This window comes from Camelus bactrianus, chromosome 5 (assembly GCF_048773025.1).
Source record: "Camelus bactrianus isolate YW-2024 breed Bactrian camel chromosome 5, ASM4877302v1, whole genome shotgun sequence".
Taxonomy (NCBI): domain Eukaryota; kingdom Metazoa; phylum Chordata; class Mammalia; order Artiodactyla; family Camelidae; genus Camelus; species Camelus bactrianus.
The window spans coordinates 12,490,236-12,514,282 of NC_133543.1; the positions used below are offsets into that span (position 1 = coordinate 12,490,236).

At 54.5% G+C, this 24,047-nt stretch overlaps 1 protein-coding gene across 1 annotated transcript in view; it reads right to left on the reverse strand.

The window, feature by feature from the left end:
- The window catches only part of MYO7B (myosin VIIB), an 89,304-nt gene that overhangs the window by 31,542 nt on the left and 33,715 nt on the right, over positions 1–24,047 (reverse strand). The window contains exons 6-19 of the mRNA XM_074363446.1: positions 23,462–23,583; positions 22,158–22,300; positions 20,119–20,232; positions 18,507–18,660; positions 18,031–18,107; positions 16,860–16,979; positions 16,419–16,561; positions 13,174–13,384; positions 12,394–12,529; positions 6,296–6,459; positions 4,735–4,872; positions 2,943–3,095; positions 2,295–2,393; positions 613–707 (exon numbers count right to left, since the gene is read on the reverse strand). Coding sequence (XP_074219547.1) covers positions 613–707; positions 2,295–2,393; positions 2,943–3,095; positions 4,735–4,872; positions 6,296–6,459; positions 12,394–12,529; positions 13,174–13,384; positions 16,419–16,561; positions 16,860–16,979; positions 18,031–18,107; positions 18,507–18,660; positions 20,119–20,232; positions 22,158–22,300; positions 23,462–23,583 — 1,869 coding nt within the window. The remainder of the gene's footprint in view (positions 1–612; positions 708–2,294; positions 2,394–2,942; positions 3,096–4,734; positions 4,873–6,295; positions 6,460–12,393; positions 12,530–13,173; positions 13,385–16,418; positions 16,562–16,859; positions 16,980–18,030; positions 18,108–18,506; positions 18,661–20,118; positions 20,233–22,157; positions 22,301–23,461; positions 23,584–24,047) is intronic.

Sequence of the window (24,047 nt, forward strand, 5' to 3'; positions counted from 1 at the left end):
CCTTCCCAGCCACACCTCCCTGCCTCATGCCCCTGCCTGCAGGTGCCCACAGCCTCTAGTCCCATGGGTCTGCCACTTTTGTCCTCTCTGGCTGTCCAGGCCTTCTTATGATTGGGACAGTGCAGAGAACAGCACCATGGACATGTGGAACCCTCTGGACACGGTGAGGGGGAGGGAGGCAATAATATGGCTGCTTTGTTGAACCTGGACTGAAATTCAAGAAATTAACTTCTTGCTGACCATGGAACTGAGTTAGAGGTAGTTCTTTTCGTCCCTCCAAAACCAACCTCCTCATAAATCCAAACCCACGTGTTCTCCAAGACAGCTGAAGAAGTGCAAGGAAATACAGTCCAGACACTGCTGACATTTCACTTGGCTCTTGGTTACCTGGGGGGTTCTGCCCCTACCCCCGGCCTCAAACATTCAAATAATGTATTAGAATTCTCTTGCCAACACAGGCTGCAGTGTCCCTGTTCAGGGGGTCCTGAGAGATCGTCTGCCTCAGTTACCCCAGGAGAGGAAGCAGAAGGACCCGTGGGCAGGCCTGTACCCTTGGTTTGGGGGGGTACAGGCTGCCCAGGGGATGTGGTGGGTGTGTGGGGGGGCTGGCACCTGTATTTGTAGCCTCGCAAAGCTCTCTGGATGCTGACCGCAGCGTGGTCCAGGGCCTGGCTCCTCTGAACCTCCAGCAGAGTGTCCTGGTTATCCTGGGACGGGAGAGTTCTTGTCACGCAGCTGCCCGGCCTCACCCCTGCGTCCCCACCTGCAGTCAGGGCTCTGTCTCCAGAAGTCAGGGTCTCTCAGTCTCTCCCCACACTGCCCCCAGGGAGGCAGGCAGGGGAAGGGGCTGCAGTTTGATGCTGATGTGACTCAGAGAACCGAAGCTACACCCCCAGCCCCAATCCAAGAACTTCCCATTTTAGCTCTTTCTCCTTGTTAATTCAAGCTGGGAAATTCCTTGTCTATTCAGGAGAAGCCAAGGTGGGGTGGCCCACAAGTTCCCTGAAGCTGTATTTTTTTTTGGCAAATTGCAAGTAACATGTGCCTTCGGCTGTAACATAGACACACGCTTGTTTCACTATAAAAATGCTTCCCCCAGCCTTTTTGTAGACTTCACAGTGTGAGAGTGAGCCCTCTTGATCCCTGAGCAGTGACTTTCCCTGGCCCACCTCAATCTTCCCCCTGGATCCTGGGCCCCGAAGGAAGGGACTGTCTCTGGGGGACAGAGGGCGGCACAGCCATTTGGCGAGTGGTGAGCAGAGGCCAGGGGTTGGTGGCCCTTCCAGCCTCCATCAGTCTTGCATCAAGCAAGCACTGGGCCTCTTTGTGTTCCTGGGTGGGCACTGGGGACACAGGTGAATGAGACCACCGACTGGCCTCGTGGAGCAGACAGGGAGGGGGAGGAATGGCAGGGTGGGTCCTCCCCACCACCTCCTCGGCCATCCAGCCACACTGATTTCACCGTCTATACCAGCCCTTCCTGGGCAGCCCCTGGGGGCTCCCCAGACATCTTCCTGCTGCCAGCCTCACCTCCTAATGGTACCCGAAGCCCCTCTGCTTCTTCCTTTCTGTCAACCCCAGAGTCCCAGTACATGCCTGCCTAATGCATGGACAGATGGACAGACCCCTTGGAGAGGTGGGGCTGGGCGGACAGACAAGGATGGTAGCAGGCTCTATGAGAAGGAGGAGAGAGGGGAGGTCTCAGGAAGGGGTGGTGGGGAGGCGGTGGTGCTCCGGGGCGGGCTATCCCTCTGGCCCTGATCGCCTCTCCCTGCTCCTTCTGCCATGCTGACCTGCCCAAGGCGTGTGAGGCTACAGGACAGGGACATTCGCTCCCTGCGGCTCTTTAACCCATCCTGCAATCCTGGAGGGCCCCAAGGCCAGCCTCCAGGGCCAGAGGCTGCCTCTGAGGGACCCTGGTCCTCCCTGTAAGTTGAGGGAGAGGGAGGTAGGAGGCAGGAAGAGCTCTCATGGGGGCAGGTGCTCGGGGTGTGTGTGTGTGTGTGCGCGCGCGCGCGTGTGTGTGGCTGGTCTGCTGCCCATAGACGCCTGCCCTCAGGGCACCCTGGTTATAGAATGTCACTCTAAGGAAGGGAGGCAGGGGTCATGCGGAGAGCCCAGCCCAGCCTATGGAATTCCGGGGGCTTCTCGGAGGAGGAATCGTAGGGCTGAGGAGAAGGAGGGGCTGCTTCTGAGCGACAGGAGAGCTGCAGTCAGACCTGGGGAAGCCCTGCTTGGCAGAGCCGGAGCTTCAGGGAACTAGGCAGTGTGTGTGTGTGTGTTCAGGGTCTCACCTTCAGGAAAATTTTGGTCTTTCCCACTTTCCAGTCTTCGTCTTTCCCCAGCTGCCTTTCAGCGATGCGCAGGGCCATCAGGCGAAACTTGCCTTGAAGCTGCCAAGGAGAAACGGGAGTGGCTCGGCGGGAGGCCAAGGTCTCTCCTCAGGGGCCCCCTAGGGGTCCCAGTGATTCCCTTCTCACAGGTTTCAGTTCAGGGGCTGCCAGGCCAGGGCACAGGCACAGGCCACGCTGGATCAAGGAGTGGGAGGCAGGGGCCACGAGGCCACCACACTGCAGGACCTAGAGCCTCATTGTGGCTTTTGGACACTTGGGCATCCCAAACTTCAGGATAGCTGAGTGTCTTGGGAAGGGGAGCAAGGGCTTCCTGCTCTCTGGCCACGCATCTCCGTGACACTCCACCGCGTAAAAGAGTGTCTGCTTTAAACTGCCGATGCTCCGTGAAGGAACCTATTCAGCCGCTGGCCTCATGCAGAGAAGGGAAGGAGGAACAGGGGTCATTTCAAAGCTTGGAGTCCAGGGAGGGGCCCTGGGCATCCGGAGGGCGGCCCCCCTGGGAACCGGGGGATGGGGGCGCCCGGAGGCAGCTGTAGGGGATGGCACGCCGCCTCCCCGGGGCCCTGGTTGGGCTGCGGGGACGCACACCTCCAGGCGCTGGGCGCTCGGCAGCAGGACGTGGAACCGCTGCGAGAAGTCCTCGAACGAGTAGCGGATGGGGAAGCCCGACTTGCGCATGTGCACCGTCTCCATCATGCCCGAGCAGCGCAGCTGCCGGACGCACAGCTCCCTGTCGAAGAGCTGCGGGCGCAGAGGTGAGGGGCTGGTGACGCGCGCCGCCCCCTTCCCGACCCCCTGCCATCAGCCCTTCCCTCTGCTGTCCCCAGGCCTGGTTTAAGTAACACGCTTGGTTTAAGTAAAATTCTGTTTTGAACAGAGATGCTCGGTGGCTGAAAAGTCCTGAAAGTGTTTCCAAGGAGATAAAAGTCGGTAACATACAAACTGGGACACCCAAGAGAACTCGATACTTCCCTCATTCTCAGGAGATGCAAAGTCCCATGAATGTAAAAGTTATTTGCAGATGCCATTTTTAACAGAGTTTTAAATGCCCCCAAATCATAATCCCAAAGAACACTGCTTCCTCCCGGCCTTGCCCGCGTTGGGGTGGCCACTGCCTCTGCAGCCCTTCCGGCTGCGGCATCATCCAGCCTCCCACACTCTAGTTAGAGGAAGAAGTACATTTCCTACTTAGAGTCAGAAAACACTCTAGTCAACTCAGGCTCTCCATCCCCCAGAGATAGGTGTGGCCGACAGAGGGAAATTTGGCCACATGCTTTGCACAGGGGCGTGGGGTCTCAGCCATGGCTCCCAGACTTTGCATGGCTGGGCCCCTAGAGAGCACCCCCATCTCCAACCAGGAGTGTCTGGCGACTGGGGGCATCTCCAGCAGCAGGCAGGCAGTCACTCACTTGGAAACACTCAGGGCCACAAAGGCTACTTCTGCTGGGGTCTCAGGCCACACAGGGGTTAGTCTGGGGCAACTAGTTTGCTCCCATGTATTGAGTATTTCCTCTGTACTTGGTGTTTTTCGTTTCATCTTTCCAGCAGCCTGAGTTGGTGGGGTACTTAGTTCCAATATAAAGATGAGGTGCCTGAGGCTCGGGGCCATACTCCTAAGGGGCTGGATTTAAACCTTGAGCCTGCCTGGCCCCTCAGCTTCGGTAACCCTAAGCTTCACAGCAGCCACGATCTCTGGGAGATGTCTCAGCCAGGGGCACCCATGGAACCCCAGCACTGTCCTCAGGCCCCACCTGTGGGCGTGGGCAGAGGAAGGCTGGGAACATGGTTATTATCTAAGCTCTGTGCAATGTGCCTTTAAGGAAGACACATTTTGGATTTCCTGGGCCAGCCTGAATGTCCTATAATTTTCTACTTTTCAAAAAGGCACTGCATTTAATGTAATATTATTTTTTTCCCTTTAAAGATTTTTTGGGGGGAGTCATTTTAGCTTCTTTCAGGTGGCATCTCCTGGTTTGGGGAATCCTGTATTTGCAGCCTCCAGGTGGCAGGCCCAGGCCCACGGGTCAGGGACTGCTGAACAGGCAAAAAAAGTCATGGGCACCCCTTGCCGCCCCCTGCAGGCAGGCATAATTCTGAATTGACAGAAGAAAAAAACTGAGGCTCAGAGAAGCCACAGGCCTAGGCAATACAGGTGGATGGAGGGGCTGAGACAGCTGAGGCCTGGCGGCTCCAAAGCCCTAACGGTTGCTGACATAGACCAGTCACCTGACCTCAGTGTTCCCATCTGTCAGATGGGGGCAGATAGCTCTCAAGCTGCCCAGACACTGGTGAAGGGAGTGACAGGACCCCAGATGCCATCAGACTCATCCAGGGGCACCCCCTTTCCCCCCAGTGCGTGCCCCCAGCCTCCCCTCATTACCAGGGGCTTCTTGTACTCATTGGGTTTGATGCAGCGGATGAAGTAGGGCTGGCAGTTGGTCAGGATCTTCATCAGCTTGTCTAGGGACTGCTTGAACTGGCCTGCCAAGGTGGGGGGCCGCTTGCTGGAGTCTGCAGACTGCAGGCAGAAGCACAAGGCACAAGTGAGGGGCTGGGGGGCTCTGCCTGGGGCACAGCAGACCCACGGCACAGTGAGGGCTTCTCCCAAGGTCCCACAGGTGGGCAGGGCTACATCATTCATTCATTCATCTATCTATCACAGTCTCCCTAAGTGCCTACTGCATGCAGGCGTCCAGCTAGATCCTGGGGAACAAGAGGCAAGCAAGACAGGGCAAGCCTCCTGTCTAGGAGGGATGGCCCCCAAGCGGGGTGCACGTTCAGGTTTTGTGTAGGTTTTCTGTGCTTTTTTTGAACATTTTATACTGTCCACTGTAAGCATCGCAGTTAATGCCTACAGTTTTAAAACAAATGCATCAAAATTCTGGACACAAGAGAAAACAAAAAGTCCAAGTCCCCGGGCAAGAGTAGTGTGTGGGTTCGTGCAAAACTGGTCTCGGGTGACGCTCCTTGATCAGACCTTCCCAAAATCAAACGTGCCTGAGCACACATATGTGCCGCCAAGCTGCACCCGTCTGGGGGCGGGTCTTCATGCTTTAATGCCTCTGAGAAGAGGATGTTGTCTCGGACTCTTCATAGTAACAAAGGGCAGCATTTTCTTGTTGTCCTGGTTTGTAAAATGACATGTGTTTCCCTCTGCTGTCATCCTGTTCCCGGAAACCTCGGGGAGAGACATGCTCCGGGGACCCTACAGAACGAGGCCATCTTTTGGCCTCAGCTGTGGAGAGTCTAGACCCGCTTCACCGGGTTCCAGCCCTGGGTGGTCCCCACACAGCCTCACGGCTCCTTGGTGCCTCTGGGCCAGCTCTGCACCTGTGGGCCCTGGGGCCCCAGGAGCTCCTGCAGAGGTGGCAGTGGGGGTGGGGAAAGGTCAAGGGCACCTCGGTGTGGCTGGAGTGGAATGTGTGACACGGGGCGAGGCTGGGGGGTCCTCAGCCTGCACGCACAGTCCCTGAGCCACCGAGCCGGCCCCATCTCTCTGCCCAGGGGTGTGGGGTCCTCATCAGATGACTCACAGGGCTTTCCTGGAAAAGTCACTCTTAAGGGATGAAGGCCAGGCAAGCAGTGGGGGACCGAGCCCACCTGCTAGGATACCCTAGGGCGCTCTCAGGAGACCAGGGGTCTCTGCTGCCCATCTCCCGGGCCAACAGCCTCAGTGCTGCCGCTGCCACCCCTCCCACACACACGACACACACCACAGATACACACATCACACACACCACAGACATCACACACACCCACAAACAGACACAGAGCCCAATACAGAAACAAATAATATTACCAACAGCTGTGGAGCCCTTTAGAGACCCCCATGCCCTGGGAAGCAGGTGCAGTCCCCTGCCTTTGCACCCTGACTAGGAATCCAGACCCCAGACCACAGGCCGGGGGGATGCCCCCTGCCTGTCTGACCCCCAGGGCCCCACCTTGAAGAGCTGCCTGACAGCCTTTGCCTGGACGATGGTCCCGTGGCCCAGCTTGTTCTTGGCGGACTCTATCCTGAATATCTCCTGCAGGAACTTGTTCTGGGAGGAGTAGACCAGGGCGAGGATGTCCCTGCTCAGCACATCCCGATTCTTCTCCAGGAAGCCTGCGGGGAAGCAAAGCCCCCCGCCTGGCTCAGCCACTCCCACCAACCCACCAGGACACCTGCAGGAGCCCTAGGAAGGCCACCCTCCCCACACCCACCTCAGTCCCCGATCCCCACCACAACCCCCCATCCAAGCTGCCACCAGTCTTCCTGGCCCTCCTCTGCCTGCCCAGCCTCTCCGTCCTGAGGGACATTCCTGCTGTAACAGAACAAACCTGACTCCATATTGGATCTGTTCCTTTGGCTCTAACCCTGTGCTCTGTTCCCTAGGCTCAGTCATGCTGGTTCTGCGCCTTTTGTAAAAGAATGTTGCCTAGAGCCTGAAATATACAGGAGAGCCCATTCTCAAGGCTCTGACCTTTAAGGGTGTAACACTTCCCCATTCATACGGAGATAAAAAGTTGCAGAACAGAGAACATGTGTCTTGTTGGAGGTTTACAGGAATATCATGACAGCTGCAAGAACAGAGGATTCTGACACCAAGAAGTTTGCAATAACCAGCCATACCTCCTCTGTATTCAGTATAAATGAAGCCTAAATTCTAACTCAGGGGAAGACAGTTCTTTGGGACACAAGTCCTCCATCTTCTCAGGGAGTTGGCTTTCCAAATGAAGTCGCTATTCCCTGCCCCAACAATTTGTCTCTTGATTTATTGGCCTGTTGTGTGGCGAGAGGTACAGCTCGGACTCAGTAACACTGAGACCACACATTGCCAGTCACCCCTTTCAACCCCTTCTATGCTCCTCTGCCACCAGCGTGTCTCTTCCTGGGGTGTTCTTCCCTCCTAACCACCCAGGCCAACTCCACCTTGTGCTTCAAGGCCAGTTCAAGCATCATCCATTCCAGGAGGCCCACCCGGCCCACACGTGGGGTGAAGCGCTCTCCTCCGGGTCCCTCCCTCCCATGCAGCCCTTCTCCTGGCCCTGCTGCTTGGTTCAGGGATGGTCCTCCACCAGCCACAGCTCCCTGGCACAGGCCCAGGTGGACCATTGGCAGGAGGGAGTCTGGGCCCCTTGACATCCCAGCCACTGCTGTCACTGCCAAACACACTCAAGAACCAACTAGCAGTGAGACAGGAAAGAAGAGGGCAGGGCACAGCCATTCAAGAAATAACACGGCAGTTAACACCAAAGTGGTGGAAAATTCAACTCCCAACAGGACTTGAGGCCCAAGATGGTGGGTGATTTGACTTCCAGTGACCTTGAGCTTCATTATACACATTGTATTATATTAACATGGTAAATGACACTCCCACAGGCGCCATGACAGTTCCAAGGCTGACCATAAAAAGTCAAAAGTAGGTGATGGCCCAATTCCTGGGAACCCCAGCCCCTTCTTCAAAGTAGTTGGAATAATTCTCCCACTTGATAGCATAGGAAGTTTCTGAGCCCATAAAAACTAACCACCCGCAAACCTTGGGGCCGCACTCCCTTCTGAGTGAGACGCCCACACTCTGTCTATGGAGTGTGTCTCTACTGAGCTCCCAACTCCTTCACCTCGTGACCTTTCTTTTGCCTTCTGAGACAGCATGCACTCTGTCTGTGGAGTGTGCATCTCTCTGAATAAATCTCTTTTACTCAACTGTGGCTCATCCTTGAATTCTTTCCTGTGCGAAGCCAGGACTCACACTTGGTGGGGTGCGTCCCAGGGACACGGCCCTCCTCTCACCCACATTCATTTTCCTGCATCACCAGCACAGAGGACAGAGTGCCGTTCAGTGTGCATTTCTGGGAGACCTTGAGCAAGTCTGATTTGGGCAACTGCTTGTTTACATAAAGGAGCTAAAAACAGAAGGGGAGGAAAAGGAAAGTGAAGAAAGCTCCCCACCCCCATAATTCCTGAAGACCTGGCTGCCTGGCCGCCTCCAAGGAGCCTGGAATCTGGACAGCAAAGCCCAGCCACTCCTGCCCAGAGGCCCACCTTCCCCGCCGGCCAGTCCGTGCGGGAGTGGCCACGTCAAAGCTCCCCTGTGAAACCAGAGATGGGGTGCTAGCTGTTTTGCTCTTCCTGGAAGCCCAGAATGGGTGAAGAAAGAAAAAGACTAAACACCATTTAATAGGGGGAGAGTAGAGCTCAGTGGTAGAGTCCACGCTTAGCATGCATGAGGTTCAATCCCTGGAACCTCCATTTTACATAAATAAATAAGCCTAATTACCACCCCCCACCAAAAAATTAATCAACCAATCAATCAATAAAAGAACTTTAAAGAAAATAAATTCTCCTCATAATGAGTTTAAAGGGCGCTGATCTTGGAAACAGACGTGTGCCCATAGGCCACGTGTGCACAGTGTGTGAGCAGATGTGTGTGCTTGGCCAGAGGAGGTTTAGGAACAAAGTATGTCTATAACTAACCCACTGAGGAGACGCTAAAGGCCTGGGAGCCCCAAGGCCCCTCTACCAGCCCTGCTTGGGGCCTTGAAAGGTTCTGCTAGGGCCAGAGGCCCCTCCAACGTGAAGACTGGGCCTCCAGAAATCAGAGGGGGTTAGTGCATGGGCTGGGCTGTTTTCTCCCCAAAATCCATATGCTGAGGCCTCAACTCCTAGTACTTCAGAATGTGAGTGTATGAGGAGGTAGGGCCTTTATGGAGGTAATTAAAGTGAGGCTGTTAGGGTGGGCCCTACTCCAGGGTGACTGGTGTCCTATAGGAATAGATAAGCGCGTGTGCACACGCGCGCACACACACACACAGTCACTAAAGATGCTGGAACAGGACGCCATCGACAAGGAGGGAGACGTCAGAAGGAACCCATCCTGCCCACACTTGGTCTTGGCCCCCTGGCCTCCAGAACTGTGAGAAAAGACATTTCTTTACCTCTCTGTAGAACTTGCTACGGCAGCCCCAGCCAGGGATCTAGGTGAGGCAGGAGGGAAGAGGGCTGGGCACGGCCATTAAAGGAGTGACGGCACTCAGCACCAAGATGGCGGAAGACTCTACTCCAGCAGACCTTGAACTTCAATGTGCACTCATTGTAATACAATAGCTGCTCAGTGGTGCTCCCACAGGTGCCAGGACAGTTTCAAGGCTGCCCATAAAAGGTCAAAAAGTGGGTGATGATCCAGCTCCTGGGAATTCCTGCCCTTTCCCCAAAGTAGTTGGAATAATCTTCGCATTTGTTAGCATATGAAGTTACTGAGCCCATAAAAACTAACAACCCCACACCTGCTGACTGATCTCACTCTCCTAGCTGACTCCAGGCTCTGAGGCTGCGGCCCTCCCTTCTGAGTAAGATGGCCCGCGTTCTGCCTACGGCGTGTGTATCTCCCAGGCCGGCCTTTCTCTTGCCTTTTGAGATGGCCCGCTCTCTATGCAGTGCGAATCTCTGAATAAACCTGCCTTCACTGTACTATGGCTCACTTTTGAATTCTTTTCCTGCACGAAGCCAAGGACTCAACTGAGACCTGGGACACAGCCATCCTCTCTTGTCCCATTTTCCTGAATCACAGAGGGGAGAGGAATGGACTTGCCTGAAGCAGGGCACAGAATCACAGGGAGAAGGCGCTGCAGGGCTGCTTCCGGAAGCCAGGCTAGAGACGGGCCAGGGCAGGGCTGACGGATTCATCCCTCAAGGGCCCGACCCTGACTTTCCTCTCCCACCCTGCTCCCCTGTAAGTCGTCCCACCTTTTAGTGGGGTGCTCTGTACATGCCTGCCCAGCTGCGTGTGGGGTCTGGGGTGGTGCTGTGTTACTGAGGGAAGAGGGAAGTCTGCCTCCCACCTCTGCCAAGAGGTGATAGGATTGTGGTGGCTGGGGGAGCTCGGGGCCCTGCAGCCCACACACAGCTGGGAGTGGTGGGAGTATGTGTGCGCTGAGAGGTTCAGGGCAGCCCCTCTCCCAGCTGTGTGCCCAGGGCTGCCTTCTGCAGATGGAGGTGGGCAGACACTCGGAGGCACCCTCTGTCCCTCCAGGCTCAGGCAGAGCCTCCTCGTCCCAGGTCTTCTCAGAGGGAGGGGAGGACAGAGGCATCTTGGGCTCAACAGGAGTAAGTGGGGCTTACATCGTTGGCACAGCAGGGCACCCAAAGAGAAGCTTCAAGGACCAGGAGAAGAATTTTGCATCAAAAAGTCTAGAAAGAATCTTAATCTCAGCATACATGAAAGGCTCAGATCGCTTCAAAAAGTTAAGCTTGGCTTTGACTTACGCATAGAGATTGGGATGGGCCATGGCTTCCCTATGTTCTGGGATTCTGAGGTCCCACCAGCTCTGGTCTTTCCCACTTGGAAGCGCCCCAATGCCAGGATCTGGGGGGATTTCTGAAGGAGCCATCTTTCCCCCTCACTTCTCCAACAGAAATCACCCCCTGACCTCCCAACATCTCACCTGTTGTACGTAAAAACACCAGCCCCTCCCCCTCCTGCTCCTTGTCTCTCCGACTGGAAAGTGTGCTTGGAGCATCCTGACTCCGAGTTTCCAGTGAAACAGACCAGAGCACCTCATTTCCCCATACGAGCCACAGAGTGACAATATGACCATCTGTCCCATCTTCCTGATCACAGCACACACTGGCCACCTTTCTCATTTTCCCAAGCACACCAATCATTTGATCACCCCAGGTCTTTATCTCTCCAATCAAAACCATGCCTGCCTTTATCCCAGCTCACACAAAAATGGATTCGAAACAACAAATTCATGCTGTATAGTGCACGGAACTATATTCAATATCCTGTAGTAACTTATGGTGAAAAAGAATATGAAAACGAATATATGTATGTGTATGTGTGACTGAAGCATTGTGCTGTACACCAGAAATTGACACAACACTGTAAACTGACTATACTTGAATTAAAAAATATATATATATACATACACACACACCAAAAAATGGATTCGAAATGGATCCATTTTAGTCAAAGCTAAAAGAAACCAAAACAAAGAACTCTTAGAAGAAAACACAAGTAAATCTTGGAACAGACAACAGTTTCTTAGTCATCACACAAAAGCACAAGCAACAAACGAAAAAGAAGGTAAGCTGGACTTCATTAAATTAACACAGTTGTGTGCTTCAAGGACACTATCAAGAGAGTGAGAAGATGTCCCAGAGAATTGGAGAAAATATTTGCAAATTGCATATCTGAGACAGTACTTATAATCAAAAAGAAGACAGTAGCAGGTGCTGGTAAGGAGCTGGAGAAATAGGAACCTTCATGCAGTGCTGAGCAGCATGGAAAATGCTGCAGCCACTTTGGAACACAGTTTGGTGTTTAGGCAAAAAATTAAACAGAATAACCCTCTGACCCAGCAATTCCTCTCCCAGATGCACATCCCAAAGAAGTGAAAACATTAAACAAGTTTTATGTAGATGTAAAAACTCGTACATGAGTGTTAGTTGCAGCGTAATTCATCAGAGCCCCAAAGTGGAAACAACCCAGATGTCCATCAACTGATGAAGGGATAAACAAAATCTGGTGTATTCGTAAAGTGGTATATGGTTCCCAGATATAAAGAAACAAAATACTGACACGTGGACAATGTGGATAAACCTTGAAGACATGCTAAGGAAAAGAAGTAAGTCACAAAGACCACATATCGTATGATTCCATTGACATGAAATGTCCAGATGGAACAGGCAAATCCATAGAGACAGAAATCAGTGGTTACCTAGTGGTTGGGGAGGGTTGGGGGCAAATGAAGACTGACTGGGGGTTTCTCTTGGGGGTTCTAAAGGTCTAAAATTGTGGCTGCCCAATTCTGTGACTATACTACACAGCACTGAGTGGTAGACTTAAAATGGGTGAATTACATGGTGTGTGAGTTCTCTCTCAACAGAGCTATTGCCAACAGAACAAAACGAAACAAACATGCCTGGTCCATTGTCTTCCCCCGTCCCATTGCTAGCTCTGCCAAATGACCTTGTCCCCTTGGCCTGTTTTTGCGTGGCCCCCTGGGAGCGATCCGGATTTGGAAGGAAGGGGCCGTGGAGAGGGGCTGCACCCACCTTCTGCCTGGTAGTACACATCGCCAGCAAAGTGGGCGATGCCAAAGCGGGCGTCGTGGATGTTCTTGGGCTGCAGGAAGGCCTTGTTGTTGGCGTGGACACTCTGCAGTTTTTGCACTAAGGTGTTGTCTGTCCCCTGGAAGAGCAGATGCCCTGTGGGCTGAGGTGCCAGGGTCCAGCCACCCAGAGGTCAGTGAGCACACCTCCCAGGTCTTGGGGGGCTCCCTCAAGGGGACAAAGCAACTGAGCTTCGAGTGACTGAGGGCCTTTCTACAGACAGCAGATGGATACTCAGGGGTTGGCAGCTTGTTGGGGTGAGTGAGGGCCCAGGCGGGAGAAGGGACTGCCCACCACCGGCTCCCCTGCCCCCCTTCCCTACAGCTGTCCAGGGACCATAGCTCCGGCTCCTCGCTTCTCTGGATCTGAGCTCTCATTGACTACAAATGCGAGCCCATCTCCCTGAGGACAGTCAGAGTCCCCTGAGGGTGAGAATGAAGACATCTCCTTCTCTTTCTTACACCCTTTGCAGCCCTTGGCCCATGAGGCTTAACAAGTCCCCTCTTGGGGTATGCTCTTGAGTCTAAATCATCAAGTGGGAGGGAAGGTGGAGACAGTGGGCCTTCCTGGAGGAGGCAGGCCTTGAAAGAGAGGAAGTCTGGTTGGGCTGGGGCTGGTCTGCTCATTCCCAGCCGAGGTGCCAGAAGCCCTGGGTAGAAGGAGGCCACCCCAGGGGAATTACCCACACTCAGGGGCTCCGCTGTCGGGGGTGCAGGGGCACACCTGTGGGAAGTGGCTCTCCTCATCCAGGAGGGAGATGATGCTCATTGGCTTGAGGGCCAGCAGGTCCAGGGTGGGCCGGTTGTCCGTGTAGTGGATGTGCTCCCAGGGGATGTTCTCCGAGTGGTACTCCTCTTGCTCCACGGTGAATACATGCTGCACGAAGAGCTGTTGCAGGTGCTCGTTGGCCAGGTTGATGCAGAACTGCTCGAAGCTGCGGGGCAGGGTGGGCTCAGTCCCTGCAGCAGCTGGCTGCTGGCCCGCCGCCACACACCCCCACACACATGCACACGCTGAGACATGCACAGCCTCCCTCCGCCTCCGCCTCCATTACCTCCTCCAGCCCCACTGCAAACGGATTCAGAGAAAGGAGGAGGCTCTGCGTATCACCAGGCCCCCACCTTTGGCCCCCAAGGTCCTCTGCCAGGCCTGCCTCTCCTGACATGGAGACAATCCTTAGGGGACCAAGTGTCCTGTAGCAGCCCCAGCTCCATGGGCAAGTGGCTTTGGCATTAAGATGAGCTCCTGGAGAGCCAGTATGACAGCTGGGCTCCTCTGCATCAACCAGACATACTCCTCACCCCTGCACCGATCCTCTAAGGTTCCCTGCCTCAGAAAACAGCCCCTCCGCTCATTACCTAGGCTCAGGTCAGAAACCAGGCAGTCTTGCCTGACCCCCCACTTCCCTCCTCCCCAACTCCCATCAGTTGTCAAAGTCTGGCCCATGCTCCCTCCAACACAGCACCTGACCTGTTTCCTTCTGTTCACCCCAGCCCAGCTGCTGCCTTCACCCAGGCCACCCTTCTTCCTCCCCCAGAGGACAGTCATGGCCTCCTTGTGGCTCTCCCTGCCTCCAGCCTCACCTCTCCAATCACTCATTAGACATTATGGCTCATTAGACAGCCATTCGGGGGAGCTTTCGGACGGGCAGATCTGACCATCCTCTCCCCCTGCTTTGAATTCTCATGGGCCTGGTTCCCCGTCGTTCACAGGAGCCAGAAAGATGGTGACACTGGCCTGCCCGTCTCTGCCGGGGGTGGCCCCGGTCACTCGGCTCCTCACAAGGCTGCAAGGGCACCTCGCCCTTTCCCACCTTTGAGTCTCCACACGTGAGACCCTCCCTCCTTTCTCTGACCGGCCCGTCCCACTCATCCTTTGGGTCTCACTTGGGCATCTCTTCCTCAGGAAGGGTTGGCCATTAATTTATGCCAAACCTCGTGGTGCCTGAGACTGGTTGTCCAAAGTCTGTTGGCCCAAGGGATGCGGGAACAGGAGTGCCACGTGCTCTGCTCCCAATGCGCTGCCTGGAGAGCATCCAGGGAACCCTCACAGGAGGTGGAACGGGCAGGTGACTGGGTACCGAGTGATATAGCACTGCTCGCTCCTTCACATGGCCCCACTGCAGCCCTGTCTCCAGCCCAGCTCATGGCTCCTTCCGGGAAATGCCCCTGCATCCATGGCCAACTCCCACCCCCCAGCTACTCATCCACCTCCACAGTGTCCAAAGTTGGGCTTAGTCTGCTCAACTGCTCCTCTCAATGATCAGAATCACTTTTTGGTTCATGGTACCTTAGAGCTTCCATCATGTTGGGCTGCGTTTTACCAGCCCTGCCCCAACCCACCTGCCCCCAGTGAGCTGGTCCTGGAAGGCTACAATCCCAGTGTGCTTGTACTTGGAATGCCTTGACGATCTTGGCCAAGGGGTCTTCTCACACTTCATCTGGAGGCAGGGCCTTGGGCAGGGGCACGCCAAGGACAGGCCAGCCCCTGGCTCCTCTGACAGTGCCCATGGGCCTCTCCTGGGAGCTGAAACTGAGCAGGACCTGGCAGGACCCTCCCGGGTACAAAAGCACCTCCATGCCCTCCCTTTCTTATTTGTAGACAAAGGCTCTAGTCTCCTAGGCCTTCCCAGAGTTCCAAAGAACAGACTCAAGCAGTTGCTAACTAGGGAAGTAAGGGAATGCAGAGACAAAGGAAAAGCAGTCAAGAAACAATAGTGCAAGAAACTAACACAGCACTGTAAATCAACTAAACTTCAATTTAAAAAAAAGAAAGAAAGAAACAATAGTGCAGTAATAGTCTCAGCTCCTCCTCAAGGGATATCCATAACTACAACCAGACCAGGGGGAGCATGGTGACTACAGGCTGATCACAAGCACATAGATCTCAGACTGGTTGGAACCAGGAGGTTGATCATTAAGATTCCTGAAACATCACCCTGCTACCTCACCACCAACCAATCAGAAGAAAGTCTACAAGCTGATTGTGCACACTGCAATTCTCACCCCTAAAGTTGCCTTTAAAACCCCTTCCCCAAAAGCCATCGGAGACTTTGGGTTTTGAGCATGAGTTGCCTGTTCTCCTTGCTTGGCACCCTGTGATAAACACTATACTTTCCTTCACTGCAACCTGATATCAGTAGATTGGCTTTGCTTGGGGTTAGGTGAGCAGATCTGAATTTGGTTCAGTAACAGAACCAGTCCTAGGCTCTGTCCTGCCCAGCATTTTAAATGAACCAGTCTCACCTGGTAAGCAAGATTGCAGGTAGGATGCTCCTCGCTTGCTTGTTTCACAGTCCTCACTTCCTCATCTGAACTCCTGCTGCCACTTGATAATGTCCCAGAGCATCTCTTGTCTTCATCTGGCTCCCCTCACCACCCCTGTCTGCCCCCATACCCAGCCTTCATCACAGTCTCAGCTGGGAATTAGTTTTCTGCCCTGCCTTATGCCTCCAGCTCTTCAGCCTCCAGTCTGGGATGCCGGGACCCTGGGACACTGGATCAGAAGGGTCTTGCCTCACTTTCCCTCTGCCAAACTCAAAAGCCAGGGAAAGACTACAAAGCCCCAACCTTCCCCCATCACCTAGGATGACATCCCACCTAAAGAAGCAGTCAAACTGGTATTATTGATTTCCATTCCCTATTAACTTCGTGTGATAATTTCTGCTAGTTCATGAGGAAAGCAGACAGCTCAAGAGGGGTGACAGCTGCTGGGGCCCCAGCCTGACGTCTGGGGATGCTTTTACTTATGTGACACTATCTGGGCACATTGGGGATGCCAGGGGATGTGCATGGACGGCCTCGCTGAGGAAAGACACAGGCCTACTGAGGGGCTCACCGGGGCAGCTGTGAGCGGAAGTGAGAGACCCTGCTCCTGGGCCCCCAGGGCAGGAATGGCCACCCTCTAGCCAACTCAGAGAGCACAGTTTATCTCCCACTTTCTGAGGGCAGGTGAACTGCTCTTCATACCTATTTTTCTGGAAATTTTCAAAGCCAAAGATGTCCAGGAGGCCGATGGTCCTTCGTACATTTTTGGGGTCCTGGGTGGGTGGGGTGAAAATTGCAGTGTTGATCTTCTTCACGATCCACAGGAAGAGGTGTCCGTAGATGCCCTGAGGAGACATGGGGTAGAGCCCGTGGCTTTGACGCACAAGAGGCACTTGCCCCTGTCTCAAAGTTTCCCTGGGAAGTTCCACACTGTGGATCTCACGGACCTACCGAGGGATACGATCCCCACTTTAAGACAAGAGACCAAGTCTGGAGAGGCGAGGACGCCCACAGTCACCAGGCAGGTGACTGGCAGAGCTGGGACTTGCCCAGCTGTCCCTGCTCTTCCCAGTTGTTCACTAACAGGCAAGGAGCCGAATTTAACAGAGAGACCCATGGGCCCCTTCTCCCACAGCTCTGTACCTTGACAAAGGCATCCCTCCGGTCCACGGCCTGGGCGATGTTCAGGGGCCTTGTGACAAACTCCCCACGGACGGTGATGGAGTGCTTGGTCAGACAGTCTCGGAGGGCCTGGTCCTTCACCTGGGAAGGCAGGAGGGGGCTGGCATCACGGAGCAGGGCTCCAGCACTCTCTCATGACCTGACACCCTCCGCCTGAGGCCTGAGGGCAAGAGATGCTCATGACCAGGGCCAGGCCAGATCAGAGCCAGAATCAGGATCCCAGTCCAGGGTCAGCCTGAGCACTGGGGTATCAGAGTTTTCAGGAAGGATGCACCACCTGGGGAGGCCCCCAGCATGCTGGTTGCTTGGTTGACCAGTCCTGTGCTGGTCTTCTGGTGCCAGGTCCCCCACTGGGTGGACCCGGGAAAACCACGGGCAGGGAGGGTTCTGAGGCCAGATCATTGACAACCAAAGGCACTCCTGCCTGGAGGCTGAAGGCCCAAGGGAGCAAGAGGAGTCCGGATGGAGTCCCTCCCTCCATGCAGGGAAGACTGAGTTGGCAAAAACCCAAGTTTCTAAGAACTCTGAGCCAAATGAAGAACATTAGCGGCAAAATATGCCTACCTAATTACCTAATGTGGTTCCTTTTTTTTTTTTTTTTTTTTTGCTTCTGATTCTATCAATTTCCCACCGGACCTGTCAGTGGGGTGTGATGGACATCACGATGCCCCGCCCAGTGCCGGCCTCTCTTACACCAAGCCGAGGCTCTGTTTGGTCTCTTTCATAACGTGGAGGGCTGATGTTCTGAGCTCATGCCACTGTCCCAGAACAGCACCACCCAGGGAGGAGAACTGGTGGCCAGGACACAGGGCGGGGACCTTTTGATATCCAGGCACTGGGTTATGGGAATGGGAGAGCCTGAGCATGGGTCGGGTGGAAAGTTGAGTAAAGGCCACGGACGAGCAGGTGGATCCGGGAAAAGGGAAGAAACACCTGTTACAGCCAAACCCATCACTGCCACTACTTTGTCAAGGATTAGCTCCACAGCCTTGCCCCGATTCCCACCCCCAGGACCTGCACTGCGTCACAGAGGAGCTTAGGGATTGAGCTGAGAGCTCGGGAGGGGCGGTCTGCCCAGGCCCCTGGGGTCCCTCACGGAAATGGAACCTGGCAGGTACAACGGCCAGGGTACCTCCAGTAACTTCATCGCAGTGGGAAAGGCAAGCGTCTCCATCACATCAGAGGAGTCCAGGTTCTCGAAGATCGCAGCTGCAGAAAGAAGAGTGACCCTGAGTGGCAAGGGGCCTGAAGTGATGGGACAGAGACCCCGAGGAGGCAACCCCAGAGCCACACATTAGAGACAACTGCCACTGGGGCTGAGGCACTGCCTCTCTGGACACTGCTTGACAGCCATGGCCTCCCTGGTGATGATCAGCACCTTAACTGTGAACCACTCTTGGAGGACCCTGAGCTTTGACATCCTCCCCCGACCCCATGAGGCCTCCAAAATCATAGCCAAAATTTTCAGTGTATTTTCCCAAGATGGGGTTAGATCGTGTGACCTCGGAGGGCCCTTCAGGTGAGAACTCGCAGGGATTTCTTCCTCCTCTGTGCCAGTCCCCCCATCTTCCTCCCCATGGGGTGTATGTGGGGTGGAAGCAGCATTACCCATGAACTGCACATTCCCCAGGTGGAGGATGGCGGCCAGCAACTTGCTGAGGTCCCAGTTCTCAGAGTCAGAGAACAGTAGGATCTTCATAGCGGAGCGGACGTGGGCATAGTCCTTGGTGTCATCGATCCCCTCACAGGAGGTGCAGTTGCCCTACAGGATTGTGACATCAGCTTTCTGGGGCCACGTCACCCCACCCCTCCTCCACTGTAGGGCCATAAGGCAGAGGCATGTCAAGGACTCAGCCAAAGGGCCCTGACCTGATAAGTGACACTTCATAGGCTCTGGGTAGCTCCCAAGGGGCCACCTGGAGGCCCACGCTTAGAAAATACACAAAGCACTTGAAGGCAGACTCATGGTAACATAGAGACAGTGTGCCTGGGCTCTGTAGCCAGCACAAAGGCACGAGGTACCGTGTGGCCTCGGCCAAGTCACTCAGCATCTCAGCCTCTATCTGCCAGCCCTCCTTGGTGACACCCGCCTCACCCTCTCGGGGGCATAACAGGGGTTCATTCTTTTAGCAAACACTTTCCAGGGCTCACTATGTGCCAGGCCCTGTGCTACGTGGTGGGAATTCAGAAATGGACCGATCCAGCCCTGCTGTGGGAGCTGTTGTATCCAGCAAGGGCTGCAGGAAGCAAATGACAGCGTCCCAGGCACTGAGACCTAAGTGGGGCTGGGGCCAGCCCTACTGGGAACCAGGGAAAGGCTTCCGGGAGGAGGCATCTCAGCAGGTCCCACATGCTGAGCTTCAGAGCAGCATAGGGGAGAGAGGGATCTAAGTAGAGAATGGCTGGAGCTGGGCTGAGGTGGGAGGCAGGGCCAGGGGCTGAGAGGAGGCTGGGGTCGTAGTTGAGGGGGGAGGCTGGTGGATGGTGGGCCCTGGGGGGACTTGGAAACCATGGCAAGGAGCCACAGGAAGCCCATGAGGAACTGTAATCAGAGCCGTGCTCTGTCAGCCTTGTTCTGTGGGGGGATGACAGATTGGGGGTCAAGTCTGATGTGAGGGGGGACCCACGAGGAAACTACCATTAGGGTCCAGGCAAGAGACGATGAAGACTTCCAGGCAGTGAACTAGGAGTGAGGGGCTAGGAGGAGAGAGGTTCGGGGATGATCTCATTCAGCCCCTTCTCAGCAGCAGGCGCTGCACTGTTCCGGGCATGGGAACACAGCCCAGAGCAAGACCCCGGCCTCCTGGAGTTCAAGTATTAGGGGCACCTATGAGGGTGGGTGATTGGGATAAACCCAGGGAGGAGAAGCGTGGTGACGACTCCCAGCGCCCTGCTGGAGGACCACGAGGCTTCTGTCCACCGGGACCGACGGGAGATGAGGTTTGTGGGGCAGGACCGTGGGCTCAGTGGGAGACAAGGCGGCACCCAGACAAGGGTAAGACTATGACTGTAATAAAGTGGGTACCAAACCCAGAAGGGGTGGAGTGAGGAACGGAAAAGGAGAGCCCTCGGTCCCTGCCCAGAGTTCAAGCCTTTAGGAGTCTGTAAACCAAGGGTGGAGCGGGAGCTGGTCGCCTTCCTCTTTCTCAGTTGCTGAGAGATGGGGGTGGGGCGAGGAGGGCGGGGCCGGTGGGCGGGGCGGCGAGGGGCGGGGCCTCACCATCGTCAGGTAGTGGTACTCCGAGGGCGTCCCCAGGCCCAGCAGCTGCTTCTCCTCCGCGCTCATCCCCATGAGCATGCAGTAGAAGATGTGGTAGTTCCGCTCCTCCGGGGCCTGGCAGAGAGGGAGTTCCAGAGTGTTCGGGGGCTCAGGACTGTCCCCTGACCCAGCCCTGTCCCTGCTTCCCTCTGGCATTGACCCAGGAGATGGCCTGGTGACTGTCCCCCGAACTCATGGCTCCCGGGTGCTTCCCTGAACCCTGACCACTCCTCGCGGCTCAGAGTCGCAGGTGAGGGAGCGTGTCAGGCTTCAGACCAGGCTTTCGGACTCAGAGCCCCTGCGCTTTACTGTCTGCCCTGAAGTCTTCCTATTCACCCCTTGAACCCCTGGGGTCTGACATCCGCTGGTTTACCTAGCCGGGCCTTCTACATTTTTAAACATTATTTGCGAACGCAGCCCCTCTGTGAAATCCAACTGATCCCGAGAATATAGTGTTAAAGGGGGAGAGTTTCCTGACACCACGCCTTCCCCCTCCTCAGAACCATTTAATGGTCTGGGTTCCTTTCTAGATACTACTGGTACATTTACTTACAGTGCATCTATGAAACGTGTGTTTTTATTTTCTAGGCAAGAAGATATGTATTGTTCTTCGGCTTTCTCTGCTTCCTCTCAGTGTGTCCCTCGCCTGTCCTCCTGCACTGACACAGGCACACCTCCTCCCCCTCCACAGTATAGCTATGCCCCCACATTGAAATCTCTTTTCTTATCATGGATGAGGCTTGTCTCAGACCTGCTTTAGAAGTCTCCTGTCCATTCTAGGGTACCTCTTGTTTTGTTTTGGTTTTTCTTTTTAATTCTGCCATTTTAAAAAATTTTATTTATTTTGGGGGTAATTAGGTTTATTCATTCATTCATTCACTTATAATGGAGGTGCTGGGGAATGAACCCTGGACCTTATGCACGCTAAGCACATGCTCTACCACTGACCTATGCCCTCCCTGCCTTGGGTGCCTCTTTGGGTAACTCATTCTGTGAATTCACCAACCACTGTGTGAAGAATTATAAACTTCCACCAAGGGCAAGCTTTGGAGTAAGAGGGACTCTACCTCTTCCTAGTTCTGTGACAAGGGATGAGTTACTGAACTTATATGGCCTCAGTTTCTTTATCTGTACAATGGGGAGAAAGAAACCCATGTCTCAAAGTTGTCGTGTAGATCATGCAGGGAAAAGCCTGGTACCAGATGGGGGTCCTTAAAGGTGAGCTTCCCTCTTCAGCTTGCCAAGGTGCCCAGGTGTCTGTCAGTCCTCACACACAGCCCCAGTCCCCATTCTGAACCTCCCTCTGCGTGTGTGTCCACGCACGTGATCATGCACACATATGTCAGGGGCTAGACCCTCGTATGACAGCACCGTACCCCCAGCAAGGCTGCATTAATTCTGCCGTTGTGGGTGCCCCACTCAGATTCCTGTCATCCAGGATGGCCTCCTTGATTTGCAGGGCCCAGTGCAAAATGAAAACATGGGGCTTCTTGCTAAAGCATTATTAAGAATTTCAAGATGGCGACAACCAAGTACAGGCCCTTCTGAGTGCAAGGCCCCATGTGACAATACAGGCCACATGCCACCTCCTTTCCTGGCCAGGTGGTCTTCTGGACAGTGTCATCTAGGTCTTCATGCCACAGCCCCCCAAACACCTGAAGGTACAGCTGAGGACTGGCCTGGCCTCAGAATGAATTCTAGTAAAGGTGAGCAGTTGTAAGCACCAAATAATGAAGACAGTGACATAGGTGGAAAATTCAAAACAGAGAATCCTCTCATTTCCTTGAATATTAGGGAAGAACCGTCATTACCCAATCCTAGGGGTCCTTGGTCCATCTCAGGCCAGGGTTCAGTGGCAGGAAGCTAAGGCCTATGGGGTCTGGGGAGGAGGGGAGGAGGGACCCCTCTTGGAAGCCTCCCCAAGCCCCTGACTCCCCATCCTGGGGCGGGTGGAGTCTCCCCCAGGACGGGTGGATGGGTGCAGCAGGCGGAGGCCTCACCTGTCGGCAGACGCGGGACTTCTCCAGGAGAAATTGCTCGATGCGTGCCCCCTCAATCACCCCACTCGAGTTGAAGTAGATGTCTATGTACTTCCCGAAGCGGCTTGAGTTGTCGTTCCGGATCGTCTTGGCATTTCCAAAGGCTAAGGGCCAGAGGAGGGTGCCCATGATGGGAGCAGACAAGTGAAAACTTACTTTTAGTGGGGTCATCTGGGAAGGCTTCTCAGAGGAGGTGGCCAAGCCCAGAATCGAAGGATGGGTAGGACTGCACCAGCCAGTGGTGGCAGCCAAGGGTTTGCTAAGAGGAAGGCAACGTGCAGCTAAAGCTTCAGAGGTCAGAAAGCAGACGGTGTGCTTTCAGGGAGGGAAATTCAGCTGGAGCATGGGATACAGGAGGAAGGCAGTGGAAGACAGGTGGGATCAGTTAGCAGGTGGGGCCAAGTAGCACAGAGCCTTGAATGCCAAGCTGAGAAGTTTGGGATTAGTCCCATGGTGACGGGGAAGGCAGGAAACCTTCTGAGGGAATGTGGGCTTCTATGCCTGTAAGGGTTTGTCAAATCTCATAAAGCTGTACCTCAAAAAAGGGTGAATTTCTACTGTATGTATAGCAAATTACAAAAAAACAAGAGGGACCATGCTGACCACTGGCTGACAGCCTCAGGGCCAAGATCACATGCTTCTGGGCCACCCCTACGAGAGACTGAGCCGGGGTGTGGTGGGGTGGAGGTGCGGGACTCAGCTCTGGGTCTAATGTGGGATTCCTCTAATTGGCACTTGGCTTCAGAGCTCCCTATAGGGTTGGCCAAGGCTTGTCAGATCTGCGTCTCATCTTGAATCTCACCCTGCCCAATTCTGCTATTTCTTCCCAGCACCCTAGGCTGGAGGCTTTGCCACCTGTTCCCGCCTCCTCCTGCTTCATCTTTAGCACGGGTAACCCCTCAGTAAATCTCCTGCAGTCCTAACTCAAGCTGAGCAACTGCTTCCCAGAGGACCCGAACTGACACACTGGGCATTTCCCAAATTGACTTCATCTTGCAGCCCTTTTTAAAAATGGAATACTTGTTAAGATCCCATGGAAAATACACTTATGAAAACTTAACAGGGTCATCAGAGTCTTTCTTCCCTGTGCTTCCCGGGAGCCCCACACTACCATGCACCCCATTCTTGTCTTTCATGTCCTGAGAAATCCTGAGAAGCCTCTGGGAGTGTGTGGTTTATCCTGTCCGTCCTCACAGCACCCCCTGGCAGGAAGGTGCCAGCCCGCAGGGCCTGGGAAGGAGGCCGGTTCCTGGGGGACCACTTACCTTCCAGGATGGGGTTGGCCTCGAGGACCTGCTGCTCAATCCAAGAATGCTGGCCGCTAACGGTGGCCAGGAACTGTAGGATGAGCTTGGTGGTCTCTGTCTTCCCCGCCCCAGATTCACCGCTACAAAGAGAGCATGTCTTTCATTATGCATCAATCAATAAAACGTCAATCAATAAAAACAACGATTTTCTCAACACCTCTCGACTCTCCTGCAAACCTACACCAGGCCCGCTTTCTGGGCCAGTCTGAACACGATGTCCTCTCTCTGTGCAGAAATCCTGCCATGTTCACCCTGAGGGTCCCAGTCTGTCTACTTTGTGTTAGCTTTGAGTGTGTTCACCTTGTCTTCCCTGCTTGGCTGTGCAGGCATGGCTGGATCTGGTTCATTCCCAGGTCACTGGCACAGTGCTCAGTGAATGAATGAATGAATGAGCGGAATGAGATGAACTGCAGAGGAATGAATGAGACCTGGCCATGCAATGCCTCGATGGAACATTCTGGGAGCAGTGGGGCTATGCTGGCCAGAGGGGAAACTGAATCAGTCCTTTGGGAAAGCAGTTTGGCAGGGGTATCAAAAAACCTTC